The sequence below is a fragment of the Malus sylvestris genome, chromosome 2, assembly GCF_916048215.2.
Source record: "Malus sylvestris chromosome 2, drMalSylv7.2, whole genome shotgun sequence".
Classification (NCBI taxonomy): Eukaryota; Viridiplantae; Streptophyta; class Magnoliopsida; order Rosales; family Rosaceae; genus Malus; species Malus sylvestris.
In genome coordinates, this window is record NC_062261.1 from 4138480 (window position 1) to 4153326 (window position 14847).

Consider the following 14847-nt stretch of genomic DNA (forward strand, 5'->3'; position numbering starts at 1 on the left):
GAAAATTTCCAAACAATATAGAAAAATAGGTAACACCCTAGTCAGAAATGAACCGAGGTGCGAGCTTTCTAAGAAACCCAGATGACAAAATCAACAAAATAGAATGGAAAAATGACTTACACTTAATAAGGCATGCTCGAATCTTGATCTAAAACTGGTGGTGGTTCAATTGTTGGTCACCAACTCTAAATGAAGAATTCATCAGAACCTATAAATTTAAACAAAAAATTTTCCAAAATCAACATTTACTAAAAACCAGTTACTTGGTTATCATGCATGATGGCTTGCCAAAGACTGAATAAAGGAAAGCACAACTTTACTTGTATGATTATTTTCAATGACATTTAAAAGGTCAGATCCAAATGAAAATAAAAGTTAGGACTTCACAAAACCAATTAAAAATCCAATTCCAAAGTTACAAACACCCACCAAATGATTCCAGATAAAGTTTCAAACTCAAGGTCAGACCCAAATGAAATTAAAAGTTAGAACTTCACAAAACCAATTGAAAATCTGATTCCAAAGTTCCAAACACCCACCAAATGATTCCGGATAAAGTTTAAACTCAAAAACCCAACAGAAACAAAAGCATTGGTGTGAATTAACTGTATCTAATTGAGGAAACTAAAACAAAAGAAAAGCAAAGTATATACCTCAAAATGTCAAGCAACTACGTTCTTCCTCTGACGACCCAAAACTCTGAAAACTCCACACAAAAAAAAGGTAAAGCCATTAGCAATTCATAGCTTTTAAAATTAGCAAAAACTTGGGCAACAATAAAGATGTGTTGACAACCATCACTCTTTATCCTTATGTATTTGAAAAGATAATTTATAAGCAGTTTATGTAGTCATTCTGATCATGTTGCATATAAATTCCTTTTCTACAGAGTTCAAAAATATATGGCAGTTTATGGCATCTGTTGAATAACATGGTTAAAAGATTTAAAATTGATACATTCAATTTTGATGCGTAAAACTATAACATATAGCTAAAGCTATTGGGTCTATATATCCATATCAATCATGTCCTAATTGAATGTTTATCGATGTAAATAGATGATTTCAGTCATGTGATAACATGTTTCTTGATAGTATAAGCTGAAGTTTGGTCTAAGTTAGATAAAAATCAACCAAAATCTTAATAAGAGACTCTTTTAACTTTTAACCAAAAAATGAGCACCACAATACTACTCTTATAAGTTTTATCATGCGCAAAATACACAGCACTGATTGCCACTTTTAGAGCAAGAACAATACTTTACCAGAAGAAAACAACAAAACACTCAAAACCCAGAAACAGAAACACAATTAGGACTCAAAACTCCTAAAAAACATGAGAGAGAAAGAGAGAGAGAGAGAGAGAGAGAGAGAGAGGGAGAGAGAGAATGTGTGTGAGAGGAGAGAGAATAAAAAACAATATTATTTTTCACACAAACTCAAAATTGCTTATAAAATTACAAATCAAAACAAATGAAAGCAAATCCAAAATTGCCCTAAATTAAATCAGATTAGTTAAATGTTTGTTGCCCTACAAATGACATTACACCTGACAAAACTTGCTTTGAAGTTGATATTTTGGTCAATCCAGGGGAATTGGAGAGACTGGTTTTGGAGCAGTTGTCATGGAGAATACCATCTCCCTGTTGAGTGATCTAAAAAAGGACTTACAGCTTCTGCTGGCCATAATAATTTAGGAGGCCCTTCTCTACAGATTTTCTCAATAACTTTCCTTTTTGTAGCTGGTTAGATTGCAACTCCAAGAATTGCTCTGAAGAGATATATACAAACAAAATCAAACTAAAACTAAGCTATTGGAAGAAATTTAGAAAACACAAACACTACTACAACTCAGAGTTAAAGTCAACAGAAACCAAATGGTACAACAACAACAACAACAACAAAGCCTTTTCCCACTAAGTGGGGTCGGCTATATGAATCCTAGAACGCCATTGCGCTCGGTTTTGTGTCATGTCCTCCGTTAGATCCAAGTACTCTAAGTCTTTTCTTAGAGTCTCTTCCAAAGTTGTCCTCGGTCTTCCTCTACCCCTTCGGCCCTGAACCTCTGTCCCGTAGTCACATCTTCGAACCGGAGCGTCAGTCGGCCTTCTTTGCACATGTTCAAAATCACCGGAGCCGATTTTCTCTCATCTTTCCTACAATTTCGGCTACTCCTACTTTACCTCGGATATCCTCATTCCCAATCTTATCCTTTCTCGTGTGCCCACACATCCCACGAAGCATCCTCATCTCCGCTACACCCATTTTGTGTACGTGTTGATGCTTCACCACCCAACATTCTGTGCCATACCACGTCGCTAGCCTTATTGCCGTCCTATAAAATTTTCCCTTGAGCTTCAGTGGCCTACGACGGTCACACAACACGCCGGATGCACTATTTCCATCCAGCTCGTATTCTATTGTTGAGATCTCCATCTAATTCTCCGTTCTCTTGCAAGATAGATCCTAGGTAGCGAAAACGATCGCTTTTTGTGATCTTCGCTAGATTGCTCCGGTCATTAGTGTGGATAAGTATATAAATGGATAGAGATAGGAAAGCAAACACAAGATGTACGTGGTTCACCCAGATTGGCTACGTCCACGGAATAGAAGAGTTCTCATTAATTGTGAAGGGTTTACACAAGTACATAGGTTCAAGCTCTCATTTAGTGAGTACAAGTGAATGATTTAGTACAAATGACATTAGGAAATATTGTGGGAGAATGATCTCGTAATCACGAAACTTCTAAGTATCGGAGTGTGGTGTCGTCTTGACTTGCCTTATCTGTCTCATAGGTAGATGTGGCATCTTCTCTGGAAGTACTCTTCCTCCATCCAGGGGTGGTATCTTTAACTGGTGAAGATGCACAAGGTAATGTATCAATTTCACTTGAAGCTTACTTGTAGTTTCAGGCTTGGTCAAGCGCGATACAAACCATGTAGTAGGAGTCCCCCAAGTCGCCGAGCTAGGGGGTCTGCTGAAAGAGGTGACAGACAAGGTAAGCAATCAGAGCTCCGACTGATTGTTCACCTTCTCCCCATCTTGCAGCAGCATGAAGGATAAAGAGAAGAAAAATGAGAAGAGATGATATGAGATACTTTTGCTTTTGAAGAAGTAACTTTCCACAGGCTTATTCTTGAACTGAGCTGGAGGGTTTTCTGGTTTCCTCCAGAGTATAAGGCCGACTGAAGAATTTGAGGGTCAAAACAAGTCCATCAAATCTAGAGTACGTTCCACCCTGCTGATATGGGATACTTTTGCTTTTGACAGAGTAATGAATGTATCGGCACGTGTGCTGTTACGCTTGTCTCCACATGCTTCCTTGTATCCTTCGCACTTGCCCTATCTGTTCCTCAAGCAGATGCGGAATCTTCCCTGGAAACATAAGATGTTGAAGATGAGTACTCGAGAGCAATGCCAGGTAAGTAATCAGGTAAGGGGTTCCAGGCAGTCAGTTCCTGGCTGGAAGCTTGATTCCAAGTGCTGACTGATTGCTCTCTTTCTCCTTGTCTTGCAGGTAAAAACAAGGCCAAAAGAAAAGACAGGGAAAAAGCATGATATGGGATACTCTTGCTTTTAACCCTGATGATATGAGATATTCTTGCTCTAGTATAGCTTGTTTGCAGAGGTATTATCGGGGGGAAAGAAAGCTGAATATTTCGAAAGGCTTCGTTGGGAGTGCCCTCTCAGATATGATGAAGGGTTGAGCATTTTTGCAGGTCTGCCTGTCCGTTGGGGATGGAGGTCGACATATATAGGAGTCTCCCTAACAACAAGTAGTAATGCTATTCCTTTACCCTGCTTGGTCATAGCACGGTAGTGGGAGCTGCCAGTTTCACATGTTTTAACTCTGTCAGAGCACTTTGAAAAAGTGGTCTGTGGTATCTGGCTCTCGAGATTCGGAGAACGACGCCTCTTCGATTTTTGAGAAAGCAATCATGCTGGGGGTATGACTCTCGAGATTCGGAGAGCAGTGTCTCTTCGATTTTTGAGGAAGTAATCATGTTGGGAGTCTGGCTCTCGAGATTCGGAGGGTGGTGCCTCTTCGATTTTGGAGCAAGCAATCTTGTTGGGAGTGTTGTCTCGAATGTGAGTAAAGGTTGGGCATGTTTGCTAGTCTACCTTGCCACGAAGCACAAAGGTTGACACACAGGGACTTTCCAATTATCCAGCAATGGTACTGTTCCTTTACCCTCTCTTCGATTTTGAGAAAGTAGTCATGTTGGGAGTCTGGCTCTCGAGATTCGGAGGACGGTGCCTCTTCGATTTTGGAGCAAGCAATCTTATTGGGAGTGTTTTCTCGAATGTGAGTAAAGGTTGGGCATGTTTGCTAGTCTACCTTGCCACGAAGCACAGAGGTTGACACACAGGGACTTTCCAATTATCCAGCAGTGGTACTGTTCCTTTACAGTTGTGGGTAATAATATGGTAGCTAGACCTTCAAAATTTATGTGTCTAAACTTTTGTTAGTGCTGTTTCTTTGCTATTCTTTTACCTTTCTTGGTCAGAGCGATGTAGTGGGAGCTGCAAGCTTCACGTGCTCAACTTTGGCAGAGAACTTTGGCAAAGTTATTTGTGGTACCCATGAGCTATTGTTGCGTGTGGGAAGTGGGTGATTGAACAGTAAGATTCATGTGCTTTCTACTTCACCAGAAGTCTTCGACAGAATGCCCATAATTTCTGCAAAGCTGAGTGTGCGTGTGACAGGTGCTGACAAGGCTAGAAAAGTAGGTGCCTCTTCGATTTCTGAGATCGGCCCTCGTGGTCTCTGAGCAGCCCAGCTTTTGAGAAAGCGAGCGCCTCTTCGATTGATTCGGAGAACGATGCCTCATCGATTTTTGAGAAAGCAATCATGCTGGGGGTCTGGCTCTCGAGATTCGGGGAGCAGTGTCTCTTCGATTTTTGAGAAAGTAATCATGTTGGGAGTCTGGCTCTCGAGATTCGGAGGGCGGTGCCTCTTCGATTTTGGAGCAAGCAATCTTGTTGGGAGTGTTTTCTCGAATGTGAGTAAAGGTTGGGCATGTTTGCTAGTCTACCTTGCCACGAAGCACAGAGGTTGACACACAGGGACTTTCCAATTATCCAGCAATGGTACTGTTCCTTTACCCTCTCTTCGATTTTTAAGAAAGTAGTCATGTTGGGAGTCTGGCTCTCGAGATTCGGAGGACGGTGCCTCTTCGATTTTGGAGCAAGCAATCTTATTGGGAGTGTTTTCTCGAATGTGAGTAAAGGTTGGGCATGTTTGCTAGTCTACCTTGCCACGAAGCACAGAGGTTGACACACAGGGACTTTCCAATTATCCAGCAGTGGTACTGTTCCTTTACCCTTATGGGTAATAATATGGTAGCTAGACCTTCAAAATTTATGGGTCTAAACTTTGTTAGTGCTGTTTCTTTGCTATTCTTTTACCCTTCTTGGTCAGAGCGATGTAGTGGGAGCTGCAAGCTTCACGTGCTCAACTTTGGCAGAGAACTTTGGCAAAGTTATCTGTGGTACCCATGAGCTATTGTTGCGTGTGGGAAGTGGGTGATTGAACAGTAAGATTCATGTGTTTTCTACTTCCCCAGAAGTCTTTGACAGAATGCCCATAATTTCCGCAAAACTGAGTGTGCGTGTGACAGGTGCTGACAAGGCTGGAAAAGGCTGGAAAAGTAGGTGCCTCTTCGATTTCTGAGATCGGCCCTCGTGGTCTCTAGGGAGCCCAGCTTTTGAGAAAGCGAGCGCATCTTCGATTTTTGAGATCGGCCTTCGTGGTCTTTAAGCAGCCCAACTTTTGAGAAAGCAAACGCCTCTTCCATTTCTGAGATCAACCCTCGTGATCTCTAAGCAGCCCAGCTTTTGAGAAAGCAAACGCCTCTTCGATTTCTGAGCAGGCGCCTCTTCGATTTCTGAAGCTTCGTCGAGTGCAGATTTTTATAGGGGCTGACATTAAGTTCCAAAGCACACTTGAATCTCCACCAGTAGAAGCTTCATTCTTGCACTTCTAAGATCTTGATTTGTCCGACCTCTTCTCTCTTCAACACCTTTGAAAATGTATGGCCCCTCCGACCGTCGTTTTGACTTGAACCTTGTTGAAGAGGCAGCCCCGCCTTCTCCAGACAACATATGGCGCCCATCCTTCGTCTCCCCTACTGGTCCTCTTACCGTTGGGGATTCCGTGATGAAGAATGATATGATCGCTGCGGTGGTGGCCAGGAACCTTCTCACTCCCAAAGATAACAGACTACTTTCCAAACGGTCTGATGAGTTAGCTGTTAAGGATTCGCTGGCTCTCAGTGTTCAGTGTGCAGGTTCTGTGTCTAATATGGCCCAACGCCTATTTGCTCGAACCCGCCAAGTTGAATCATTGGCGGCTGAAGTGATGAGTCTCAAACAGGAGATTAGAGGGCTCAAGCATGAGAATAAACAGTTGCACCGGCTCGCACATGACTATGCTACAAACATGAAGAGGAAGCTTGACCAGATGAAGGAAACTGATGGTCAGGTTTTACTTGATCATCAGAGATTTGTGGGTTTGTTCCAAAGGCATTTATTGCCTTCGTCTTCTGGGGCTGTACCGCGTAATGAAGCTCCAAATGATCAACCTTTGATGCCTCCTCCTTCTAGGGTTCTGTCCAGTACTGAGACTCCAAATGATCCCCCTCCGATGCCTTCTCTTTCTGGGGCTCTACCGACTGCTGAGACTTCTCCTAAGCAACCTTTGTGAAGGCTCCCTCTTGTGTGCTTATTTTGACTCATGTATATGTACATATTTGTAGCTTATCGGGGATATCAATAAATAAGCTTTCCTTCATTTCAACGTATTGTGTTAAATACACCAAAGCCTTCTTCGCTAAGTTCTTTGAATTTTCTTTTGTTAAAGCTTGTATGTTGAAGCTTTCTGAGTGGAGCATGTAGGTTGGGGTAGTGTTCCCTTAATTTCCCGAGTGAGGAAAACTTCTCGGTTGGAGACTTGGAAAATCCAAGTCACTGAGTGGGATCGGCTATATGAATCTTAGAACGCCATTGTGCTCGATCCTGTGTCATGTCCTTCGTTAGATCCAAGTACTCTAAGTCTTTTCTTAGAGTCTCTTCCAAAGTTTTCCTAGGTCTTCCTCTACCCCTTCGGCCCTGAACCTCTGTCCCATAGTCGCATCTTCTAATCGGAACGTCAGTAGGCCTTCTTTGCACATGTCCAAACCACCGTAACCGATTTTCTCTCATCTTTCCTTCAATTTCGGCTACTCCAACTTTACCCCGGATATCCTCATTCCTAATCTTATCCTTTCTCGTGTGCCCACACATCCAACGAAGCATCCTCATCTCCGCTACACCCATTTTGTGTACGTGTTGATGTTTCACCGCCCAACATTCTGTGCCATACAGCATCGCCGGCCTTATTGCCGTCCTATAAAATTTTCCCTTGAGCTTCAGTGGCATACGGCGGTCACACAACACGCCGGATGCACTCTTCCACTTCATCCATCCAGCTTGTATTCTATGGTTGAGATCTCCATCTAATTCTCCGTTCTTTTGCAAGATAGATCCTAGGTAACGAAAACGGTCGCTCTTTGGTATTTCTTGATCTCCGATCCTCACCCCTAACTCGTTTTGGCCTCCATTTGCACTGAACTTGCACTCCATATATTCTGTCTTTGATCGGCTTAGGCGAAGACCTTTAGATTCCAACACTTCTCTCCAAAGGTTAAGCTTTGCATTTACCCCTTCCTGAGTTTCATCTATCAACACTATATCGTCTGCGAAAAGCATACACCAAGGAATATCATCTTGAATATGTCGTGTTAACTCATCCATTACCAACGCAAAAAGGTAAGGACTTAAGGATGAGCCTTGATGTAATCCTACAGTTATGGGAAAGCTTTCGGTTTGTCCTTCATGAGTTCTTACGGCAGTCTTTGCTCCTTCATACATATCCTTTATAGCTTGGATATATGCTACTCGTACTCCTTTCTTCTCTAAAATCCTCCAAAGAATGTCTCTTGGGACCCTATCATACGCTTTTTCCAAATCTATAAAGACCATGTGTAAATCCTTTTTCCCATCTCTATATCTTTCCATCAATCTTCGTAAGAGATAGATTGCCTTCTTTTCCCTTGCTCTAGATAGTTTATAGATATCCAACTCTCCTTCTTTGGTATCTAGTCGTTTATACATATCGTCGTAAGCCGCTAACTTAGCTTCTCTGACAGCTTTCTTCGCCTCTTGCTTCGCTTTTCTATACCTTTCACCATTTTCATCAGTCCTCTCCTTGTATAAGGCTTTACAACATTCCTTCTTAGCCTTCACCTTCGTTTGTACCTCCTCATTCCACCACCAAGATTCCTTTTGGTGTGGGGCAAAGCCCTTGGACTCTCCTAATACCTCTTTTGCTACTTTTCGGATACAACTAGCCATGGAATCCCACATTTGGCTAGCTTCCCCCTCTCTATCCCACACACATTGGGTGATTACCTTCTCTTTGAAAATAGCTTGTTTTTCTTCTTTTAGATTCCACCATCTAGTCCTTGGGCACTTCCAAGTCTTGTTCTTTTGTCTTACTCTTTTGATATGTACATCCATCACCAACAAGCGATGTTGATTAGCCACGCTCTCTCCTGGTATAACTTTGCAATCCTTACAAGTTATACGATCCCCTTTCCTCATTAGAAGAAAATCTATTTGTGTTTTTGACGACCCACTCTTGTAGGTGATCACATGTTCTTCTCTCTTCTTAAAGAAGGTGTTGGCTAAGAAGAGATCATATGCCATTGCAAAATCCAAGATAGCTTCCCCATCCTCGTTTCTCTCCCCAAAACCATGGCCACCATGAAAACCTCCATAATTGCATGTCTCCCTGCCCACGTGTCCATTTAAATCTCCTCCTATAAATAACTTCTCCGTCTGAGCAATTCCTTGCACCAAGTCTCCAAGATCTTCCCAAAATTTCTCCTTCGAACTCGTATCCAACCCTACTTGAGGTGCGTACGCACTAATCACATTGATAAGTTCTTGTCCTATTACAATCTTGATTGCCATGATTCTATCTCCTACCCTCTTGACATCTACAACATCTTGTACCAAGGTCTTGTCCACGATGATGCCAACACCGTTTCTCGTTCTATTTGTGCCCGAATACCAAAGTTTAAACCCTGAGTTTTCTAGATCCTTTGCCTTACTACCAACCCACTTAGTTTCTTGTAGGCACATAATATTTATCCTTCTCCTCACCATAACTTCCACTACTTCCATAGATTTTCCCGTTAAGGTTCCTATATTCCACGTTCCTAAACGCATTTTGCTCTCTTGAACTCTACCCTTCTGTCCTAGCTTCTTCACCCTCCCCCGTCTAATAGGATCAAAGTACTTCTTTTGTGTGTCCCGGGTAAAGTTGATAGGAGCATATGCTCCCAAACAACTTTGAGTGGAGTCGTTCGAAAAGAAGTTTCTATGGCCCCCTTGCTCATTTAACACTGCATCCGGGTGCCGATGGAGATACAGCGACCCTTGCTCACTTATCACTGTGCTCAGGCCACACAGCGCGCCACTTACGGGTGACGCCCTAGCTTTAGCGCGATTTTGTTCTGGATTCATTTTCATAAGGATTCGACGTGATCATGAAGTGCCGGCTGTCGACTACCTGACGCCCTCCCCCTCCTCCTTTATCCGGCCTTGGGACCGGCCATGTAAGACATAGGCGGAGTTAACAGAAACCAAATGGTAGAAGTTATAAAAATATATGGTCATGAATCGAGAACTTCATCAAACTAACAGCAATAAAATCTCATATGATCTGTCAAAAACCAAAAAAGAGAGAGGTAATTTCAAGACCTTGTAACGCCGAGGCCTCGTACGGTTGTAGTAATAATATATGGTTGATGCACCTGTTGCTCAATCAAATCCTTTGTCTGGCTAAATAAAAATAAAAATCTATAAATACATTCACGTCCAATTTATGAGAAATCATGGGAAAGCAAATGCACTGATAACGGAATCATGAACATGAAGAACTTGCCAAAAAGAAAAAGAAAACTTCTTATAGTGTGCCAAGAACATCCTCCTACTTCTAGCAAATTTTTTCTGGCGTTATCCACTTCTCAAGTCATAATTCAACCAGTAACTCAAAGTCTATAGTGTATGAAAAAGTGATATCTTAGTTGATTACCATGATAATTAAGCAGATTAAATGACGACCCATAAAGCATACAAATTCAGAAAAGAAAAGGTTCAAAACTGCCATAAGAAAACGCAGAATATATAAACGGAAACCGAAAGAAGAGAAGCGAAAAAGGAAGAAAAAACCAAACAAAATTATTAGGTCTGGGATATACCTTTATCTGTAACATCACAATCATCAAAGTCAAACACAAACAATCCAGAAATTTGTGGAAAATACCAATAAATGCTCAACTAAAAACGAAAGAAATCGTAGAATAAGTTTACCTGTTCTTCCCCTAATTATACTGGAATACAATTCACCACTAATATTCTCGTCATCCTCTTCAGCCTGAAAATTTTAGCAGAACATAATGATAAGAATCTAGCAGTATTTCCATTGTTTAAAACCCAAATTCCAGAAATCATGAAAAATGGAAACTTTATATGGAAATTGAAGCTTTACCTGCAGATCTGCAGCAGCAAACGGAATCCAACGGCATGTACCTCAAAAGTGAGAGAGAGTGCTGAGTGAGATAATCGATAAACAAAACCCCCCAAAATCACAAAAGGAAAACTGAACAGAAAACAAATTTGCAAATCCAAAATCACAAAAATGAAATTGAAACACCCACACTGAGAGAGCTGTAAAACTCACAAAAATGAAATTATTCGAATCGAATTGAAGAACGGAGGAAAATTCTACTGGTTCATTGGTTTACCCGGCAAGAAAGCACCTTGTTTGTAATTCGTGAGAGGTTGGACAGCGAGAGAGAAAAACGAAAAGGAAAGGAAAAGCGGAGAAGAAGTACCGATTATCGACGCGTGGGTAGCATTCCACAGTGCTAAGTACGAAAATGAACGGGGAATGGGGAGCTGGCTGCGGGAGACAGAATTCCAGAAGCAGCGTTCTGATTTTTTTTTTTTTATGAGAGAAAGCGGAATGAAGAGAATCGAAAAGAGGAGGAATCATTTTAAGCGATGATCGGCGCGTGGGAATTGAAGGCCAATTTGCCATTTTGCTGTGAACCCATCCATTGTAGAAAGAAGCATCAAAATACACAAAAGTCAAGACTTGGCTTGGTTTATATAATTAATCAATAATATTCCATAACATGAGCTGGGTTCATATATCACACAAGGTTCTAATCAGTGGCGGATCCACAGTGGGGTCATTGGGGTCGCACGACCCCTTGGAAGCCATGGAAGCAACCTTAGAGACCCCTTGGAGATGGTGGGACGACCCCTGGTGCGACCCCGTTGGTTTTCTGGGCAGGTTGGACGAAGAGGACGAAGAAGACGAAGGCGCTGTGGCGCCAGTTTGATTTTAAAAAAAACCTGGGAAAAACGACGTCGTTTTGGCCCAGGAAATTTTTTTAAATGACCTGGCCAAAACGACGTCGTTTTGGGCCAGGTTTAAACAAAAAAAAAATGCCCAGCGTGTCCTGGGCAGGTCTGAACAAAAAAATAAATACCAAGTGTGTCCTTTCAGCCTTATTTTGCACAGAGACAGAGCCTAACCCGAATCCAAAACCCCCAAATTTCTTTTGTTTTCTCCTCCTCCAACCCTAAGTTCCAAACTCAATCCCCCCCCTCCAAACCCTCAACTCCATCTCCTCCCAGCTTTGCTCTTTGTATTTGCTCATTGTTATTGTGAAATTTCACAATCCAAGTAAGTTCTAAACCCTATGTATGATATATTTAATTTAATTGAAATCCAATTCATATTTATTTTGATTATGTTGATGGTTTGTTTATATTGTGAGTATTTATTTTGAATATTTTGTATATGTAGAATATATTTAATTTAATTGAAATTCAATTCATATTTATTTTGATTATATTGATGATTTGTTTATATTGTGAGTTTTTTCATTTTAACACCAATTATTTTGTTAAAAATTATTAAAAAAATTTATTATTGTTCCATGCACAGATTAATTCGACACTGCACCAAACGCCCGACTAATGGAGTTAGTACTATCCGACGACTATTTATCTTATCCGACTGAAATAGTCAGTACAGTCCGAAGTACCAAACGAGGCTAAAAAAAATTTTCGCGCTGCGCGCGCTATGACCCCACAAGCATTATTTCCTGCATCCGCCACTGGTTCTAATACATACTAGGCGCTAGTCGAGCGACGAGTTAGGACCTAGCAGCTAGGCGAGGCTTAGTGCCTATGCGGATTTAAGTAAATTTACTATATATTATATAAATAAATGCATTTTTATACTTAAAATGACACATAATTGTATTGGGATATATAAATTACAAAATAAAATGACATATATATATTATAAAGTATTAGAATATAATGAAAACACGAGGAATACGCATATAATGAGTGTTTATCCAAATATTTAACAAATCTATATTTTATTGGAAAAACAAAATACAAAATGAGTGTTATAGATTTTCTGTCTAAATAAGAGTTGTTATTTAAGCAGGTTAAGCGGACGCGCAGGTCTAGTGCACTTTCTTAATTTTCAAACGCTTAGAGACTAATTGGGACGGTGGTCAACCGCCTAGCTCTAGGCAGGGATTTTTAGAACATCAATTATTTGTTCTCCTAGATCTTGGGGTCCAAGAAAATTATAATCACCCATTGTTCAATCTTAATATGGTCGATAGGCGGTTATTTAACCATTTTGTTATATTTTCCCCTTTCCCGTTAAATTAAGTGAGTAATAATAATTTTACTGGATCCTGTAATCTTGAAGAACAAGACTCTATATCACATGGATAAACATAATTAGGCGTAAGAAAATGTTGAAGAATAAAATTTTGTAAATAAAATGATATGGAAGTTGATGATTGGATTATTACTTAAGCATTAATAAACATATTCGTTCTTATTAGTGACATGTTATTTAATTTGTAAATTTTATTTGATATTCTTTTTCTATATATTTATAAATTCTTTCTTTAATTATAAGGGTAACTTAATAAATTCAAAAGCAAATATTTGACTTAAGGGGTTATTTGAAAGTGAATTAAAACCTAAGGGGGTGTTAGTGTAATGTCTCAAATGTAAGGGGGTTTGGTGAAAACTCGATAACTTCGGAGGATGTTAGTGTAATGTCTCAAACGTAAGGGGATTTTCTGAAAAATGGCAATGTTTGTGTTTGTGTTGCCGAACAGATAAGCTCATTCAATCAACAAGAACAAAGTTTATAATATAATAAATGTTGGTGTATTGACTTGAGAAACGACAAAATGATGGTTGAGAAGGTGCAGAGAAGAGTAAGGAAAGAAACGAACACAAAAGGACAAAGACTATCAAATAGATTGTAACAAAGACTTTTTAGCTGTGATTACAAGTACTCCACCATCAATAATGTTTTATTTTACGTTAAAATGTGTAAGCATCTAAGAAGTAGCATGGCAAAAACCACATAATAAACAAGAGCAATAGGAAAAAAGATCCAAATGTGAAACAACAACTAAAAACACTTATTCAAGGTGAACGGTAAATGCTTCAACCATTTACAAGATTCAAACGTGGAACCACGATCTACTGGACGGTTGTATTAACCATTAGGCGGTGCTTTAATATAATACATTTAAATGGGGGTGGACCATAATACACCCCAACGGATCGTTTGAAGCTCCTCCACTGCTAAAACTATTGCAAAATGCGCATTAGGATTATAATTCTATTAGAAGGGCCCTTCCTTACTAGGCAAATGAACCATATAATACACCAAGATGGATGTTATACACCTTGGAGTTTGCGCAGAATTTTTTTTGTTCTCATTGTCTCACATTGCTAGAATCGAAAAGTATATAATATAATACCGTTTGCGTATGAACTTGAGAAACGACATACTGTCGGCCGGCTGGACGGAAAGGTGCAGTGAAAGAGAGGAAAGGAAGAAAGAAATGAACACGAAAAGACAAAGACTGTCCAATAGATTATAAACAATTACTTCTTGGGGTGTTTACAGCTAAATGGATGCCATATATGCATATATAAACAATGTTTTCAAAGGATGAAATGACTTTCTTGCCGGTATGGGGGAAGAGGAAAGAAACTAGCACGAAACTGCAGACCCTATCGATCCATTATAATAAATTTCAATGGTCCAAGTTGTAAGTTAATTGTGCAATGTAAAAACTTATTCACAGTTATCAACTTAACCACGTACATGTGGAAGATATCGTCTCAAAAAACTAAGATTAAGAACTAAAGTTCTCCTGCAACTCTACACAACTGAAAGCAAGGCTCGCTCAATGGGGCTTGAATTTTCTGTAAACTTGTGTATTTAGTGGAGAGAGCAGGGACCTTAGTTTTATACATGAAATTCAATAAGGATCCCTCCCATTAAGTGATCCTTATCAAAGAGTAGCATTATCACCGTGAAAGCTAGAAGAGTTATAGTTTTACCAAGAATGCATCTGACTTGAAACTGTAAAGAAATATAACTCCTGATAAGTCTACCACAAGTGTCAATCCGTATCTCTTTATCATTCCACATGTTTTTAATCAAATCACCAAGTGTTTGCTCTCATGTAGAACTTATGTAGAACTTACACAAGTCTCATGTAGTTTCATTTAACTTATTTTCTACAACGGTAAATAGATTTCAATGACTCCGGTTTTCACATGCCAGTCAGTCACACGCTCAACTCCTCAACGTTCGGGCTCAATGGCTCGAAGAGAGCTTCCACTTCAGTCTGATTCACCTCCTCTAACTTTGATGCGTTCCACTTC

General features: G+C 40.2%; 1 protein-coding gene and 1 long non-coding RNA gene across 7 annotated transcripts in view; one reads left to right on the forward strand and one right to left on the reverse strand.

The window, feature by feature from the left end:
• LOC126595294 (uncharacterized) overlaps positions 1-14847 on the forward strand; it is an 87525-nt gene that overhangs the window by 67276 nt on the left and 5402 nt on the right. For 2 of the 6 annotated variants that reach the window (XM_050261646.1, XM_050261640.1), the window contains one exon: positions 4708-6484. In XM_050261646.1, coding sequence (XP_050117603.1) covers positions 6032-6484 — 453 coding nt within the window. In that variant the 5' untranslated portion in view covers positions 4708-6031. Of the gene's footprint in view, positions 1-3848; positions 6485-14847 lie in introns of those variants that run through there. The other 4 variants (XM_050261651.1, XM_050261654.1, XM_050261644.1 and 1 more) reach the window with 4 other exon arrangements.
• Positions 5-10270, reverse strand: LOC126595573 (uncharacterized). Its single transcript, XR_007613610.1, has 4 exons — positions 9808-10270; positions 1549-1770; positions 654-699; positions 5-208 (listed from the first exon to the last, which is right to left on the reverse strand). It is a non-coding gene; the product is annotated as an uncharacterized LOC126595573 (long non-coding RNA).